Raw genomic sequence first — 18,582 nt, 5'->3', positions numbered from 1 at the left:
ACTTGTTACCCCATTCTTGGATAACACATGGGTATTCTATCCACTCTTTCCAATGCCCTCCCTTTTACCTCAACTCTCCAATACATTTGGTGTCTCTCACCCAAACTGGGTTGAGAAGTTGATTTGTGAACTAGGTTCCCTCTTCTCTATCCTCTGTCCATCAATTAAAGCTTGTACTATTCCAGTCTTAGCATGGTTTCATTACTGACTGTGCAAATCCAATAAGAAAATAACTTCCCTGGCTGAGACAGGGGCTCTCTACCTGGGATATCAGGTCCAGTCAACCCATTCTGCAACTATCTTACCAAGACAACTCCATTTTCCAACTGAGGTGCCTAGATAAGACAGTCTTTGAGGTCATTCCCAGCACTGAATCTATGATTTCTAAACAAATCTACAATATTTTATTAGAATGAAAAAATGAATGATAACTAGAAAAAAATAAAACCATCTTTTAAAAATGTTTAATCTTAATGGAAACTATACAAGTATTTTTGATAGAACACACACACACAAATGCACACACATACACATACCCCCAATTCTAATTCCAGTCATAGCCAAAACAGATACAAACATTCACAAAGTATCTCCCAACATTGTATTTTGTTCTGGCATCTGAGTATTTTATCAATAAAAGGAAGGACTTTTATTTTATCAATAAAAGAGGACTCAGTAAATGGAAGTTTCCAACTCTGAGTTTCCATGAAAACTAGAGTTTGAAGGAACTAGGTCAAACCAACCCTTCTTTGTTCAAACCAGTATAAACCTGATGTAATCACTGAAACAAACAAAAAGGAGCACAAATGCAAACAGCTCTGAAAAGGAAGTGCTCAAGTGTTCTAGACCAGTGTGCCCACAGCAACTCAAAACAGAGAACAGCCTGCCACTGGAAAGCCCCTGAAAAGCCAAAATACTCCCTAACCCCCCTAAAGCTAAAAGCAGGTAAACACAAAGTTCAGAGAACAAAAACAAGTGAGAAACATTTAGGACAAAAAGAGAAACTTTGAGAACCAGCCCAGAACCTAAACAGCTTATTGGTTGCAAGAGTAACCCCACTGTTCAAAAATAAATATGTCTTGAGCCCACTGGTCCTGGGGAGAGACCCCTGTCCTCACAGAACTGACTGACCATCTACTGGGGGTCACAGGAGAGGTCCACCCAGCAAAGCACTCAGGCTGCTCTCAGACCGAGGAGCCAGTACTCAGAGGTTGGGACCCAGTGAGGGGCATGGAAGAGGGGCCACTCAATCAGGGTGGTTCAGGAAGGTATCTCTCTCCCAAAATGACTGCTGAGCTGAGACCCAGAAGAGGAGGCAGCTAAACAAACAGCTCGGGGCAGATGGTCCTAGTCTCTGAAGGACAGCCTGGCTGTGCCAGGGTCAGAAGGCGCCTCTGTAGGTAGAGTGTGGGATGTGCAGGTGGGTAGGGCTGTAACTCGGACCAGCTCAGCTGGTGGAAACACATGGGCACTACTGGTTTCTCTAATGAACACAGCTTCCCACTCAAATCATCCAACCGCAGATTCCCTAAACTCACAAAGGGCAATGCTTGTGCGGTTAAAAAAAAAAAGTATCCACTGGGGGGAGGGGTTGGTGGGGGGTGGTGGCAGAGCCACCCCATGGTGTCACTAGAGTATCCTCTCTGTTCAGGAAAGAAAACTAGACACTGGAAAGTCAAGTGGCTAGCTAGGACTCAAACTAGGAGTGTCTGACTGGCACATCAGTTTTTTTCATTTTGCTTTTTTACATAAAATCATTTGGCACAGGTTATAATGATATACAATTAAGATTCACACAGACTGTTTTTTTTCCTTTATTATACTGAGTAAGGTTCAATGGGCTTCCCTCATGACTCAAGACGGTAAAGAATCTACCTGCAATGAAGGAGACCAAGGTTTGATTCCTGCATTGGGAAGATCCCCTGGAGAAGGGAATGGCAACCAACTCCAGTATTCTTGCCTGGAGGATTCCATGGACAGAGGAGCCTGGTGGGCTACAGTCCGTGTCTAACTCGCCAAGAGTTAGACATAACTGATTAACACATACATAAGGCTCAAATGACCTACTGATACACTCAGAAAGTTTTCCTTTGCACAATTCCTGTCAATTAACTTATCTTCTTTATAAATTGATGTTAATTAACATTTCAAAATAATCACTAAATGGCCTTCTAAATATTCTTAACAGTCAAAACACAGAAGCTCAAATGTCCAACAGACTCAACAACCAAAGGTAATACAGAAATATGACAAAAAGCTACTTAGCAATTCTAACTGATAGGCATATGAAATCCTTGCTCAGGAAAACATAATAGCTACTGATATGAACTTAATTTAATGTTAAACAGAAAAAGCAGGCACAACATGATACGCACAAACTGGTTACAACTTTGTCACAAAGTTCATATACTTATCAACAAAGATGAGAAATACATTTTTATTGGGGTTATTTTCAGTTAAAATTGCTTGAGCTCACAGAATAAATTCACAAGGCACCTTTCCACAAGAAAACAGTGTTAAAGAAAGAAATGTTTTAAAAGGTGGACTTTCTTAATATCTATCTAGAACAAGCAGTCACTCTCCTCACCATTTGAAATTTTAAAAGTACAAATAGCATTAGATTAGATAGTTTTCTGCTTTTAATTTATTTAAATACTTGAGGGTCACTGAGCATTTCAATAATGACCCAATGGAAAAGGACAGTGCAAAGATGACGCATATAGTGAAATACTAGCATAAACACTGAACACCGTCAAACATTTTTCTGCAGAGACTGTAACCTAGAGAGTTGTTGCAAAACAAACCCCAGCACATGCCACAAGATTCATCCAAAGCTTCCTTTTCTCCTATCCTGCTGTCTAATATATTAAAATACTGCATCAGTAATTTGTTCCTTCTGGAAATATTAGCAAAGAGATGTGAAATGTTATAAAATGTTGCCTGCATTGTCTTCTGGGTCTGAAAACTCTCCAGGTTAGTTTTTCAAGACCATCAACACAGTACCATTATTCTCATTGTATTTTAAAATGTGCTTCTCCTCCTTGTATGTAAGAATTTAACTAGTTTTATATTTGTACCCATCACCTTGCAAACAGTAGTCTGAAGGACGACAGTCTGGCTATATTAAGTATATTTACAGAATGAATTTAGAAAATCATTTAATCCTATTTTGAAATGGATGGGAGAAAAATAAGAGGAGATGCAATACAGAAAAAATAATTTAAAATTATACTTCATATCAAATTCCTAGATCCTCTACTTCATGCTTGTACGTTAGCCTCTCTGCGCATTTGTCTATTTTTTATAACATTTACTGATCAAAAGGACACAGCAAATAAAAACAAAGGATGAACCGTACACTTTAAAATGGTTCATTTTATACTATGTGAGTTTTACCTCAATACCTTAAAAGAGAACAAAGTCTACTGCCATGAAAATATATGTGATAAAATATAATAGATGTGATAAAGAGAGAATATAGGGAATCTAAGCAAGGAATTTCTGAGATTATCCAACCAAAACATTATAACAATAAAAAATAATGTATTCATGATTGAAGCTGAGATTTCCTTTAAAAGAATGAGAAAGAAAAAGAATGTGGAGAACCTCCTCAAGACTGGCTAAGAATTGATAATTGTTGAAGTTGAATGACCGGTACAGGGAGTCTATTATATCATTCCCTCCACTTCTGTGTATGTTCAAAATGTTCAGAGTAAGCCGTTTAGTTTTGCTTTGCTTTGTGTTTGTTATATCTTTACAATAGAGCTAATCCTAGAACTTGAAACACACGTATAGCAAAATTATCATCTCACTTTACTGTTATGAGAACATCTGGATAACAGTGTCCATTGTTAACTTATTTTTTTAAGGAACAAGAAAGCTTTAGCATTTCAACAGTTTGTTTCTATAGACTTCATAAATTGCACATTTTACAAAGGGTAAAAATTTATAAGATCAGTACATACCAGGAGTATCATAGGTCGCTTCCATGTTGTTAATCCTATGATTCCAGAGAGTATCACCTACAAGGACAAACAGTATCAGAAATCTAGAAAAGTTCCAATAACTAATCCCCGATCTCTAAAGTATATATATATATTTTTTTTTTTTTTTTGAAACACATATGGTCAATTTATTTCTAACAAAAGAACCAAAGCAACTCAAGATGGAAAGATCATTGTTTCCGTAAATGGAGCTAAAATTGATATTCATACAGGAAAAAAAAATGAACCTTGATCCCTACCCCACAACAAATATAAAAATTAACTCAGAGTTTATTGAGATCTAAATATAAATGCTAAAGCTTATGAAACTTTTAGAAGGAAACATGGAAGATTACCATCACGACCATGGGAATAAGCAAAGACATTTTAAAACTGAATTACATCAAAAATCAAAAACTTCTTAAAAAGCAACATAGGTTGGAGATAATGTTCTCAACACATATATCTGACAATGAGTTATACATAGTATCCATTAAAAATTCTCATGACTCAATATTAAAAGCAAAAGACTTGAACAGACACTTTACAAAGACATACAAATGGTCAATAATCACATGAAAAATTCAACATCATTAGTAATCAGAGAAATACAAATTAAACCGCCATGAGATAGCACTAATTAACCACTATAAATGGCTATAATTTTAAAATTCTGACAATGCCAAATATTGAGAGAATATGGTGAGAACGTGGAGCAATCAGAAATTTCATTCATAAATAGTGGAAGCATAAAATGATGAAGCCACTTTGGAAAGGTCTCTGGCAATTTCATATAAAAACTAAACCTATATCTCTCTTACAATCCAGCATTCCATTCCTCATTATTGTACCAAGAGAAATAAAAAACAAATGTCCACCAAAAAAAGACCTGCACAGAATATATATAACAGGTTATTCATGATAGCCAAAAACTAGAAACAATCGAAATATCCATCCAAGGGTAAACAAATTATAGAAAACCCGTAGGAAAGAATACAACTCAGCAATGAAAGAAATTACTAATACATCTAACAGCAACATGAATTTCAAAAACATGATCCTGAACAATAGATACCAGGCATAAAAAAGCGTACTTCCTGCTCTGATTCTATTTACAAAAAGTTCTTTTTTTTTTTTAAATTAATTTTATTTTATTTTTAAACTTTACATAATTGTATTAGTTTTGCCAAATATCAAACTGAATCCGCCACAGGTATACATGTGTTCCACATCCTGAACCCTCCTCCCTCCTCCCTCCCCATACCATCCCTCTGGGTTGTCCCAGTGCACCAGCCCCAAGCATCCAGTATTGTGCATCGAACCTGGACTGGCATCTCGTTTCATACATGATATTTTACATGTTTCAATGCCATTCTCCCAAATCCTCCCACCCTCTCCCTCTCCCACAGAGTCCATAAGACTGTTCTATACATCAGTGTCTCTTTTGCCATCTCGTACACAGGGTTATCGTTACCATCTTTCTAAATTCCATATATATGCGTTAGTATACTGTATTGGTGTTTTTCCTTCTGGCTTACTTCACTCTGTATAATAGGCTCCAGTTTCATCCACCTCATTAGAATTGATTCAAATGTATTCTTTTTAATGGCTGAGTAATACTCCATTGTGTATATGTACCACAGCTTTCTTATCCATTCATCTGCTGATGGACATCTAGGTTGCTTCCATGTCCTGGCTATTATAAACAGTGCTGCAATGAACATTGGGGTACACGTGTCTCTTTCCCTTCTGGTTTCCTCAGTGTGTATGCCCAGCAGTGGGATTGCTGGATCATAAGGCAGTTCTATTTCCAGTTTTTTAAGGAATCTCCACACTGTTCTCCATAGTGGCTGTACTAGTTTGCATTCCCACCAACAGTGTGAGAGGGTTTCCTTTTCTCCACACCCTCTCCAGCATTTATTATTTGTAGACTTTTGGATTGCAGCCATTCTGACTGGTGTAAAATGGTACCTCACAGTGGTTTTGATTTGCATTTCTCTGATAATGAGTGATGTTGAGCTTCTTTTCATGTGTTTGTTAGCCATCTGTATGTCTTCTTTGGAGAAATGCCTATTTAGATCTTTGGCCCATTTTTTGATTGGGTCATTTATTTTTCTGGAGTTGAGCTGTAGGAGTTGCTTGTATATTTTTGAGATTAGTTGTTTGTCGGTTGATTCATTTGCTATTATTTTCTCCCATTCTGAAGGCTGTCTTTTCACCTTGCTAATAGTTTCCTTTGATGTGCAGAAGCTTTTAATTTTAACTAGGTCCCATTTGTTTATTTTTGCTTTTATTTCCAATATTCTGGGAGGTGGGTCATAGAGGATCCTGCTGTGATGAAATGTCAGAGAGTGTTTTGCCTATGTTCTCCTCTAGGAGTTTTATAGTTTCTGGTCTTACGTTGAGATCTTTAATCCATTTTGAGTTTATTTTTGTGTATGGTGTTAGAAAGTGTCCTAGTTTCATTCTTTTACAAGTGGTTGACCAGATTTCCCAGCACCACTTGTTAAAGAGATTGTCTTTAACCCATTGTATATTCTTGCCTCCTTTGTCAAAGATAAGGTGTCCATATGTGCGTGGATTTATCTCTGGGCTTTCTATTTTGTTCCATTGATCTATATTTCTGTCTTTGTGCCAGTACCATACTGTCTTGATAACTGTGGCTTTGTAGTAGAGCCTGAAGTCAGGTAGGTTGATTCCTCCAGTTCCATTCTTCTTTCTCAAGATCGCTTTGGCTATTCGAGGTTTTTTGTATTTCCATACAAATTGTGAGATTATTTGTTCTAGCTCTGTTAAAGTATATATTTTTAAAAATACATGAAATTCAAAGGCCTTTACCTCAAACATTTAATATTCCTATTGATTACATGGGCCCTGGTAGACCATCTTGGACTATCTTTCATGTCCATGGTCCTAAAATGTTTTCACTGACTGTATGTTTTTTCTTAAGGTCAGTTAAGAACACACAAACAGAAGGAATCAGTATTTCCCATCCAGGCTTCTGGCCCCCAGTAGCACCTAATCTGTAGCCAAAGTCAGCCTCATAAGAAGAACATTTGGGGCTTCCCTGGTGGCTCAAGGGTAAAGAATCTGCCCATCAATGCAGGGGACAGGGGTTCAATTCCTGGTCCGGGAAGACGTGGAACAACTAAGCCCATGCACCACAACTACTGAGCCTGTGCTCTAGAGCCAGTGAGCCACAGCTACTGAAGCCCGCTCACCTGGAACCCATGCTCCATAAGAAAAGCCACTACAGTGAGAAGCCTGCATACCTCAACTAGAGAATGGGCCCTTTCACCACAACTAGAGAAAGTCCAAGTGCAGCAACAAGACCCCGTGCAGCCATAAGTAAAAAAATAAAAGTCGTTTTTGTTTAAAAAAGAAGAAGAATGCCCGGCCACAACCCTCCCTTCATTAGGTGGGTACCCATCCTACATGCGTGCGTGCTAAGTTACTTCAGTTGTTTCTGACTCTGCAACCATAGGGACCGCAGCCCTCCAGGCTCCTCTGTCCATGGGATTCTCTAGGCAAGAATACTGGAGCAGGTTGCCATTTCCTTCTCCGAGGATATTACCAACTCAGGGATAGAACTCACGTCTCTTAAGTCTCCTGCATTGGCAGGTGGGTTCTTTACCACTAGTGCCAACTGGGAAGCCCCATCCTTCATGGGGCAAGTCAATTCCTCAAAATGGTAAACAAGGCCTTTCAGGATCTTCTCCTGCCTACTTCTCAAGCCTGGTTTCCACATATCCCTGGTCCACCCACCACACACCCTCCTTCCAGGCATACTTGTCTTTCCTCAGACTGGCTAGGCTCTAGACATTCTAGGACTCCGTGCTTCTCTTTGCCACTGAAATCTCTCAGCTCCCCTCCACTCTCCTGCCTGAGAACGCCTATGCATTCTGCAAGGTCCCAACTCACAGTCACTTTCTCTGTTAATCCTTATTAATCTCAACACCTCACCCTCCTAGAAGCCCTCTACACATAATTTTTCTACCTCCAAAATATCGTATCATTTTTGTCTTGCCCACTGACTGTGAACTCCTGTCTTGTCTCTCTGAATCCCCAGCTCCTAGTACAGCACTTGTCACACGATTGGCAATTTGAAAATGTTCTTGAACACTTATTCCACAAAGGGGGCGGGAATACAGTGAGAAATATCTCATGTTGCAGAATGATATGTCAGTAAACAACCTAAACATCCTCAGTAAAGAAGAACCAGCATTTTGCCAAAGCGCAAGGTGGAAGCCACCATCAGCCCTTTAAATAAAACAGTTCATAAGCAAAGTATGAGCAAAGTAATTATTCAGCCCAGGGACATTCTGATGCCATCGGAACACATTTATCTTTGTGTATGCAGTAAAGTGAATCTCCTGAAGGCAGTTATGAGGACTTTCTTTCAAATGCACTTTTTACCAAAATCACTCCAATGCACTATTTCACAAGAACTTCTTTAACTCTAAGGATTACAGGGCCACTTGAAATCCAAAGCTCATAGGCCTGCTTGCAACACTCTCAATTCTCCATTTATTGACTGCAGGCAATCATTTCACAACAAACCAGCAGAGGACAAGTCTACCCACTTATATCGAGGACGAGAAATACATATGGGCAGACAGGGGACTGCTTCTTTGTATATATCTAGGTTTAAACATACTATCAGCAGCCTGTTTTGTGCACTATATACTTTCATCATCTTAAATTCAATAGGATATTTCCTTCCTTTAAATGATTTCTTCCAGGAAACATACTTGGTGGGGCTCGTCTAGACCAGGGGTCCCCAACCCCTGGGTGAGTACTGGTCTGTGGCCTGTTAGGAACCGGGACACACAGCAGGAGGTAAGCAGAGGACCAGTGAATGAAGCTTCATCTGTATTTACAGCCACTCCCCACTGCTTGCATTACCGCCAGAGCTCTGCCTCCTGTTAGATCAGGGGTGGCATAATAAACATAAAGAGCATCAGTCATTCTGAAATTATCCCCTCCCCATCTGTGGGAAAAACTGTCTTCCACAAAACCAGTTCCTGGTGCCCAAAATGTTGGGGACTGCTGGTCTAGAGGGCCTGGGCTGCTTCTACTTACAACCTGGAACTTGAAATCCATGAGGCCTTGCGGTTCAGGTTCCCTACGTGGATTTTAAGTATACACACACAGGCACAGGGGTGTGATTCTTACCAAAAAAATCATAAAAGACACTCCTCCTCCTCTTCTTTTTATCTCTCAACAAATACTTCACTGGAAATCACTTCATGCTTACCGGACTAGCTCTTATTCATTTCCATTTAATGGCTACATAATATTCCTTTGTATAGCCAGCACCTAATATATTCAATCATCTGCATATTCATGGGTATTCACTCTTTTTTCAATTTATTACCCTTACTAACAATGTTGCAATAAACATCAAGGACATATATCCTTACAAACAAGTGCTTTTCATTTCTGGGACATTTACAAAAAAGTCCCAGGAGTAGTATTGCTAAAGTTGAAAGGAGCATATGTGTATAAATAAATACATGAATAAATAAAATATTTCGATAGATTGTGACAGAAACAATTTCAAATGAAGGGTCTCTGGGACAAAAGAACTAAGCTTTCTTTATTTTTTTCTTTTAGGGAGAACTTAGCACATATGAGCAAGTGAAAGTGAAGTCTCTCAGTCGTGTCTGACTCTTTGTGACCCCATGGACTGTAGCCTACCAGGCTTCTCCATCCATGGGATTTTCCAGGCAAGAATACTGGAGTGGGTTGCCATTTCCTCCTCCAGGAGATCTTCCCAACCCAGGGATTGAACCCAGGTCTCCTGCATTGTAGGCAGATGCTTTATCATCTGAGCCACCAGGGAAGTCCATGTATGAGCAAACTAAATTTAAAACATAATTGTTAAAAAAGTACAAAATGTATTTGACAAATAAGAAATATCAATAATCTCAAAATATATATGACAAAAAAACGTTAAGACCTCAGTAGTAAGAAATAAAACCTTATTGAACAATATTAAATAAAGATCCAAATAAATCAAGACCTATACCACATTCATGAGTTGGAAGACAAAATACTTAAAGATATCATTTCCATTTGAATTGTTCTGCAGACTTAGCACACACCCACTTTAAATTTCAGGAGGATTTTTGCAAACAGCACTTTTTATGGATGCTTCAAGAAACTATATTCCAGTCGTAGGTGGGGAGTTGTTCAGCCCTGAACCCTGCAACAAAGTCTCACGCCAGCTTCTACTCAGTTTCTCCCTTTCTTTAAGCTTAAGTAAGCCCTAACACATGAGAGAAACTCTGTGACTGATGAGATGGAGAAGGGGAAGCAGAGGAAGTAGGACTGCATAGGTAGAAGCCCTGGAATGTTGAACAAAAGTGTTGCAGCTAGGGATGAATCCTTTAAGAGCTCAAGACTTAAGAAATGGAGGTTCACATTTTGGGGAAAGGTGTGGAATTCATGATTGGGGAGAGGGGATGGGACGTGAAAAGGAAGATACAGTGTATTCAATACCTCCACTCTCCTCAGGGGCAGCAGCAGCTGGACTTGCATCAGAAGGGACTCAAGAAGGGCCCTAACACTGGCCTTTCATTACTCCATAATGCTACTATTTGTTCAATTGTGTTTTACACTCACTTACAATCTCATGAGGACTTGGATCTCTGAATATTTACTCAAGTATCACTAAAGGCTGCTCATAGGGGCACTCAGTTAGTTATGGCCGGAGTCAATGAGTGAATGAGTGGATAAAGAATAAATGAATGAATGAAGGTCAAAAACAGGAAATCAACTTGCTCAAAGATGACTGTGTAAGCCTAAACACACTTTCACTCCTGTGCTTCTTAAAAGAGTAGAGCAACAGTAAAAAGCAACTCCATTAGCATTCTTTCTGCCCAGTGCAAGATACAACATGCTCTGAATAAATAGGGAAGAACCTATTTTCTAATATCAAGTTATCTCTATATTATTATAATGAGATTTATTACAAGTTTGGTTTCACTCACTTGAAACCCACTCCTTGTAGCTCATAGTGAAAAGCAGAGACCTTTCTTTTTTTCTAACATTGTAAAGAAGGATATTTAGATACTCCAGGCAAGAATCATTGTTACCCACCATATATTGTGAATGTACCTGAACTTTTCAGCTTAAAAATCAAATCACTAAAGTCTAAAGCATATATTAATAATTCTACTACCCTATTCTTCTGTTTTAATCCATTAACACATGCGTACTCAGTCACTTCAGTCACGTCTTTACAACCCCACGGACTGTAGCTCACCAGGCTATTCTGTCCATGGAATTACCTGGCAAGAATACTGGAGTGGGTTGCCATTTCCTGCTCCAGGAATCCAATAACATGCTGCAGTGCAAAAATGTTCTGAACTCTGAATTGTTCATTGAAAGTTGTTGTATCTAAATACAGAGTTAAAAAAGGTCATATTATAGACATCCCATATTTACCTTGTAAAAAAACACAATATTCACACCTCTTAATAACCTATCTTGCCCTATAGCTTTTATATTGGGAATTTTTTTTTAATGTATATGTGCATGTATCATTCTTTATCTGCCCAGGGCAACTCAGTAAAAGATCTGACAAAGTGGACAACTGGGTATTTCTTGTGTATGCTTGTTGGTTACCACAATATCCCACAGAACAAAACACAAAAACTAATCTGTTCACCTTACCTTAATTAAATATTATCCTTATGTTTAAAAAACACTGACAGAAGTTCTAGTATGTACCAGGCCTGGTGTTAGTGCTCAGCAACAAAGCATTTTCCTAAATGTTCTCTAATTATACTTTAACAAAATCAACTCTGAGGCAAGAATCATCTCACTCATTTTTATAGATGAGTAACTGAGGCTGAGAGGCTGAACATTTGCTCAAGAACTTATGACTCTGCTGTTGTGTAAAATAAAGGACCAAAGAAAATGAAATTCATCTCAAAGTTTATACTTTAAAAAACTGCTGCAATATTAAAGTAGTACTTGATGACCACGATAGAAAAAATGTATGTACTATTGTTTGGTTGAGATTTTAGAATTTTTGTGTTAGTTTCCCCTTTGAACCATTCACTTTTTACATTTTGTCATTGTAAAACTTTTTAAAGATTAACCTTAAGCTTCACCAATGTCTGTGTCTTTATAAGGAACTGGAATCTTGCCAAAGAATCACAGAATCAAGGGAGGAGTGACCATGAGCTCAGGTCAGTGACTTCAACACAGAGACATGAATGATGATAAATGCCATTAGGGTCCCCAGAGAAGAACAAAAAATAGTAACTAATTCTCTACCACTTGCCTGAAATATCTCCCAAGGATCCTACATGTCATTAGGGTCAGGAATTTTGGTTTTTGAGGGAGACAGAAAACAATGCAATTCTCTCTACTCTTTCATTAACCTAAAAGTGTGGTAGGCTGGTCTCTTTAATCCCAGCGGGATCTAAGTAATATTAACTAACTATGCCTCCAAACCGGGAGCCAAGACAGCACGGACTGAACACGGACATTCAAATCCTCCCTGTGCCACCCACCTGGATCAAACTTCAGTATGTTTTTAAAGTGTCTAATCTCTTAGCTTCATGAACTTCGGGAATAATAATAGATTGAGTCATTAGTCAAGGACATCATCAAGGAAACAGATGATCATAGAGTGCCCCCCCAAAAATAAGCACATTAAAAACACTCCCTTCAAGTTGCTGAAAGTTAAGAATGTGAAGTATGGGGAAAGAGTCTTTATAGAACTTGCTAATTCTTAAATATATATTACAACAGGTAAAATACGCCTTCACGGTTCAGACAAGTGAAGGAAGCCTCCAAATCTCAGGCTGAAGGTGAGACTAGTTACAGGAGTATACATTGGAAAATATCCTTAACTACAGTGTGTTTAACAAAATGGTCCTTTCAAAAAAAAAAAATTAAAAAAAAAAAACAAAATGGTCCTTTCAAATGAATCTGTTGCTGTTGTTGTTTAGTCCCTCAATCATGTCCAACTCTTTGCAATCCCATGGAACACAGACAGCAGGGTTCCTCTGTCCATGGGATTTTCCAGGCAATAATAGTGGAGTATGTTGCCTTTTCCTTCTCCAGGGGATCTTCCTGACCCAGGGATTGAACCCCGGTCTCCTGCATTGCAGGCAGATTCTTCACCATCTGAGCCAACAGGAAAGCCACCAGAGAAGCCTCAGATGAATATATTTGGCTCTTAATTTTGTATCAAATATATGAGCAAAACTTTTATTGAAGCCAAAAGATTTGCTGATTTAGTTGCTATAGCAGACTCAGGCATATAATGGTTATTCAAAACTTGAAATAGGATATCTTTCTACTGTGTTCTTACGTGGGTTTGAAGTAACCTTAGACTTAAGTTGGCACTTGGAGAAGGCAATGGCACCCCACTCCAGTACTCTTGCTTGGAAAATCCCATGGACGGAGGAGGCTGCAATCCATGGGGTCGCTAAGAGTCAGACACGACTGAGCGACTTCACTTTCACTTTTCACTTTCATGCACTGGAGAAGGAAATGGCAGCCCACTCCAGTGTTCTTGCCTGGAGAATCCCAGGGACGGGGGAGCCTGGTGGGCTGCCGTCTATGGGGTCACACAGAGTTGGACACGACTGAAGTGACTTAGCTTAGCATAGCACATAAGCTGGCACTGCCACTCAACTACCTACTTTCATAGGCCAGTCAAAATTCTGAGTGATAAATAAAACATTATAGCCATACAATGGATGCTCATTTGGTTATAAACAGAAATGAAGTACTGATACATGCCACAACATGGATGAACCTTGAAAATGTTATACCAAGTGAAAGAAGCCAGGCACAAATGACTTCATTTATATGAAAGGTCCAGAATAACAAATCCATAGAGACAGAAAGTGAGTAGTTGCTTGCTGATAAGGGAGTAAGGGAGAAAAGGGGTGTGCCTGCTAATGGGTACAGGGTTTCTTTTGGGAAGTGATGAAAATTTTCTGAAATTGATCATGGGGGTGGTTGCAAAACTGTAATTTAATAAAATTCATTGAATTGCACACTTTAAACGGGTGATTTAAGTAGATTTAAATGGAATGTGAATTATATCTCAACAAAAGTGTTCATTAAAAAAATTCTGCAAGCTTCAAGTCATAATTTTTTAAAGTTTTCATAAAAACTTTAGCTGTAATTAAATTAGTTACAATGTGCTATCAAGCCCTTCCCCTTTAACTATTAAGTCTCTTTCTTTTAGAAATACATTGTGACATAGTTAATGTTGAAATTACAATGATGGAGATTTGCCTTAAAATAATCCAGTGGGTGTTACAAAGGGAGAATGAGTCTGAGTATACAGTGATCGTGTAAGTGTTGATAACTACTAAAGTTGGGTAATGGGTCACTGGTGGAGGGTGGTCATTATACTATTCTTTCAACGTGTGTTGAAATTTAAAATTTTCACAATAAAATAGTAAAGTGGAGTGAGGTTCTTAAGACTTCCTGGTCACTTCTACGCTATCTCTCTAGTCCACTTAGATTTTCTTTTTAAAAATACAGATGTACTGAAATACAGATAAAATGATGTCTGAGGTTTGTTTCACAATAACACGGGAAGTGAATCTGACAAACAGACTGGAGAGCATGCTGAAACTCCTTTCTACCCTGCTTGGAAAGCCCATCCTTCTGGAGTTAACAGAACACAGAGGGAACTCCCTGGTGGTCCAGTGGTTAGGACTCCACACTTTCCCTACCAAGGACCTGGGTTCAATCTCTGGTTGGGCAACGAAGATCCCACAAGCCACCCAGTGCAGGGGGAAGAGGAGGACACACAGAGCCAGCAACAGAACCAGGAAGAGGTACAGATAAAAGAGTGTGCAACAAGTGGGTTAGGGGCATATGAAAATTCACTGTACAGTCTTTTAATAAATTTAAATTTTTCCATAAAGAAGAGTTAAAAAAAAACAACAAAAAACCACCTCTCACACACACAAATTCAAAAGGTATGCTACTGCTGAGACTCTTGTCCCGCAAAAGAGTTATGGGACTTAAGGCCATTCTCAAATCCTATTCCGTTGTTCTGGACATGCAGTATCTGTTGGTTCTGTTGTCACCGCAAATTCTGAAGACAACCTCAGAAACAGGCCACAGAAAATAACAGTTCCAAGTTTCATATAGAGCTGGGGGGCATAGAGTGGAAAAAGGACCCTATAGAAGAGACTTAGTTCCAAATCACTGATTCTTTCCCTGCTCTGGTTTGCTGGGTCCTGGGGACAAGAACATGCCCAGCCAGCAGGCCCAAACTAGTAGCCTTTGCCATCTGATGCGTGCGTGTGTGCTAAGTTGCTTCAGTTGTGTCCGACTCTTTGTAACCCTATGGACTGTAGCCCACCAGGTTCCTCTGTCCATGATATTCTCTGGGCAAGAATACTGAAGTGGTTAGTTCATCAAATCTAACCATGGCTCAAATGACATCTAAAATGCATTTACCTCTGATATAATTCACAATAGTACACTGATTTAGGGGTTTAATTTTAGGAGAGAAAAAATAGTTTTCAATAATCCTAAACTAGCTATCTTTGACAAGAGATTATGATTTTACAAAGAGCAAATCCCTAAAATATAGGCAAGAGTCACTTCTGGCCCAGGGTACTTAGAGAAATTAAATGCACCCATTATTTGGCTGAATTTAGTCTGACAAGTGGACTAAGAAGCAAGACAGATCCAACCCCTACCTACCCTGTTGAGAATATTCCTCCCCATGAAGTTTTAAAGAACTCCCAGAAGCCTGTGGGAGAGCCCAAGGGCAGGGCTAGGAGGGGGGATTTCTTTTATATGTTGCACATATAAAAGATTGTGAATTCCACCCACCATAGCACAGGCCGTACCACAAGATCATCCAGCATCAAAATAAGGAGAACAAACTGGCATCAGTTTAAGTATAAAAACCAGGCCAGGCTCTACATACCTAATGTTCTTACAGTTCTTATTCAAACAATTACTTTGGGTTCAATTCGTTCTCCCTATAATCTTAAAATTCTTTGGTTCCCATGTGGCTCCTTGATAAAGAATCCACCTGCTAATGCAGGAGAATGCAGGAGACCCTGATTGGATCCCTGGGTGGGGAAGATTCCCTGGAGGAGGAAATGGCAACCCACTCCAGTATTCTTGCTTAGGAAATCCCAAGGGCAGAGGAACCTGGTGGGCTATAGTCCATGGGGTTGCAAAGAGTCGGACAGGAGTGAGCAACAACCACCACCATATTCTTAAAATTGGTCTTGAAAGTGGGTTTGTGTGGACTTGCAAGGACCACCCAATGCTTTTAGGTATCCTACATTCATTACAGATCTCAGTAAGAACTATAGGCATTGCCAGGCTTTTAGATTTAATTTAGAGAAAGACTGTTTGCTTTACATATTCATCTTCCACAATCACTTCACGAAGACCTGTTTCCAAGTCTCTCAATCCCCAACAAACATCAAGACACTGATTGCCTTGGAAGCTGTGAAATCTTTTGGAAGCAAGGATGCTCCAGGGCAGCACATTTTTGCCCGACATCAGCCTTCTCTGTTGGAGGCGCCAGTCCCGTAGGGCCAGTGGCAGAGCCGGGTAGACATCTCCAAGCTCATCCACATGATGGCTTCATGTTCTCAAGAATTAAATTCTGCCTAGCAGTTTGTTTGGCTCCGGGAACCCAGTGCGGGCCTAGGGCCCTCCTTTAACGACCAAGTACACGGCAAGTTAACACACACTGTTACTACCTCTTGAGCTCGTCCCCCAAACACAGTGGAGTTACTTTACACCAGACACTTCATGTTTACGTTTGCCTCAGTGCAGAATAAAAGAAGTGACGTGCCCCAACCTGTCACTTCATCCATCCCACAATACCCCTACTGTGTGCCTGGCACTGCTGATAAACTGGTGAACAAAACAGGTCGAGAGCCTTGCCCTCCCGGTGCGGACGCTGTCAGCGAAGTAAACACTCAATGGCTGAAAGAAGTTTACTCATTTTCTTCCCGCTTTTTTTTTTTTTTTTTTTTTTTGCCACCGACCCCCATCCTTCCAATCTCCCCAAGGGCTGGAAATCAAGTTTATCCTATTAGTTTGACAGGAATAACAAAACCCGTTAGTCTACATGAAATAGACACCGTCCAGGTGCAACCCAATTCACCATGGAACTCCACTCTCTTTACGTCTTTTTTTGTTTTCAGCCTCAACGGCCCAAAACCTTCAACCAGTCTGAGAGGTTCTCCTCCCCAAGTGCAGCCCTGGGACGATCAATCACGAGGCAGTGGAGGGAACCGGCCCAAGATCCCTGCTCCCCGCGGTGAGCGGGGCGCGCGCGCGGCACTCACCGAGGAGCCGGCCCAGAACGGGCACGAGTTCTTCACCTGCGGGGAGCTGCTCAGCGACAGCGCCCCAAAGCTGAGTGCCACCATGCAGCAGCCCAGGATCAGCTGCAGCAGACCGAGCGACAACAGCAGGCGAGCGGGCAGCAGCGCGGAGCCCGGAGCTCCGGCCGCGGCGGCGGCCCGGCGAGAAGAGAGCGCAGGCGGCGCGGCCAGCACCCCGGTAGCCCCGCAGCGAGGCCGCGCCGGGGGCTGCAGCGCAGCCCGGGGCCAGCGCGGCCGTAGTGGGGGTAGCGGCGGCTCCTGGGCGGCGGCCGCCGCGGCGCCCGGGCCCCCGGCCTGCGGCCCGCCGGAGAGCCCGGCCACCGGGCAGCAGGAGCCCGGGAGCACCACAGGCAGGGACATGGACAAGCGGGGAAAGAGCGGCCGTTGGCAGCGGGCAGAGGGCGCGGAGAGGAGCCGCCAGCGCCGCGCTCTGAGCACGCGGGCGGGCTCAGACGCGGAGGGGGCGGGAAGAAAATGCGCACGGCCCAACCACTTGCTGCCGCAGCAGCCGCCGCCACCGCCGCCGCCGCCTCTGCTCCCGCCGGCCGCACCCACCTGCCAGCCGGCGGGTCGGCCTCCGGCCTCCCGAGCGCGCCCCACTCCCACACCCCGCCCCACTCCCACACCACGCACGCCCTGAGGTCCCGCCGCGCAGCGCCTGCACCCTTTGGGGCTCCGCCAAACCAGCGCTCTCTCCCGGGGCTCCAGAAGCGGTGCCCCAATTTTAAAACAGGTTCCCTCAGGCTAGGAGGGAACTGCGGTCTGTGCGCGGAGATATCGACAGCCAACAAGCTGGGGCGCGACAGGAGCGCCGCAGGAGCGCTGGGGACCCTCGCCCCTTTCCGGCCCAGCCGCGAGCGCGACTCTGGCGACCTTTCATACGAAGGCAGCCCGGCTTTAAACTTTTCCCCCGCCTAGAGGAAGGATGGCAGGAAGAGAGCTGTGGGTAACTTGGTGGGAAAAGTCTAAGCCTCAGGGTTTCGGGAAAGGACGACGCAGAGCAAAGTCACCGTTCGCGTGGGGCTTCCCGGCGCTGACTGCTCTGCAGCCCCTCCGCCTGGGAAGTTGGGAGGTGGGGAATGAGGGGTAGGGGTGCCTTCCTGGCACCGACGTAGGAGTGGGCAGGAGGCCAAGGTTTCCTTGGAAGTATCCGGCATCCAGAAAGACAACCAACGGCCTGGAGCGTTGGCAAGGGTTACTATATACACTCTGTGGCCGTCTCACCTTGACTCCTGAGCTGT

The 18,582-nt window shown here is 41.8% G+C and overlaps 1 protein-coding gene across 1 annotated transcript in view; it reads right to left on the bottom strand.

Moving 5' to 3' along the window:
* Positions 1-17,780, bottom strand: part of FAM189A2 (family with sequence similarity 189 member A2) — a 76,749-nt gene extending 58,969 nt beyond the window's left edge. Inside the window, exons 1-2 of the mRNA XM_027549430.1 lie at positions 17,303-17,780; positions 3,966-4,022 (exon numbers count right to left, since the gene is read on the bottom strand). Of these exons, the coding sequence (XP_027405231.1) occupies positions 3,966-4,022; positions 17,303-17,701 (456 nt within the window). The 5' untranslated portion in view covers positions 17,702-17,780. The remainder of the gene's footprint in view (positions 1-3,965; positions 4,023-17,302) is intronic.
* Positions 17,781-18,582: the final 802 nt, after the last annotated feature.

Source organism: Bos indicus x Bos taurus, chromosome 8, assembly GCF_003369695.1.
Source record: "Bos indicus x Bos taurus breed Angus x Brahman F1 hybrid chromosome 8, Bos_hybrid_MaternalHap_v2.0, whole genome shotgun sequence".
NCBI classification, from domain to species: domain Eukaryota; kingdom Metazoa; phylum Chordata; class Mammalia; order Artiodactyla; family Bovidae; genus Bos; species Bos indicus x Bos taurus.
Note: the sequence above shows the minus strand (reverse complement) of the source record. Positions and strands in the feature narration are given on the sequence as shown.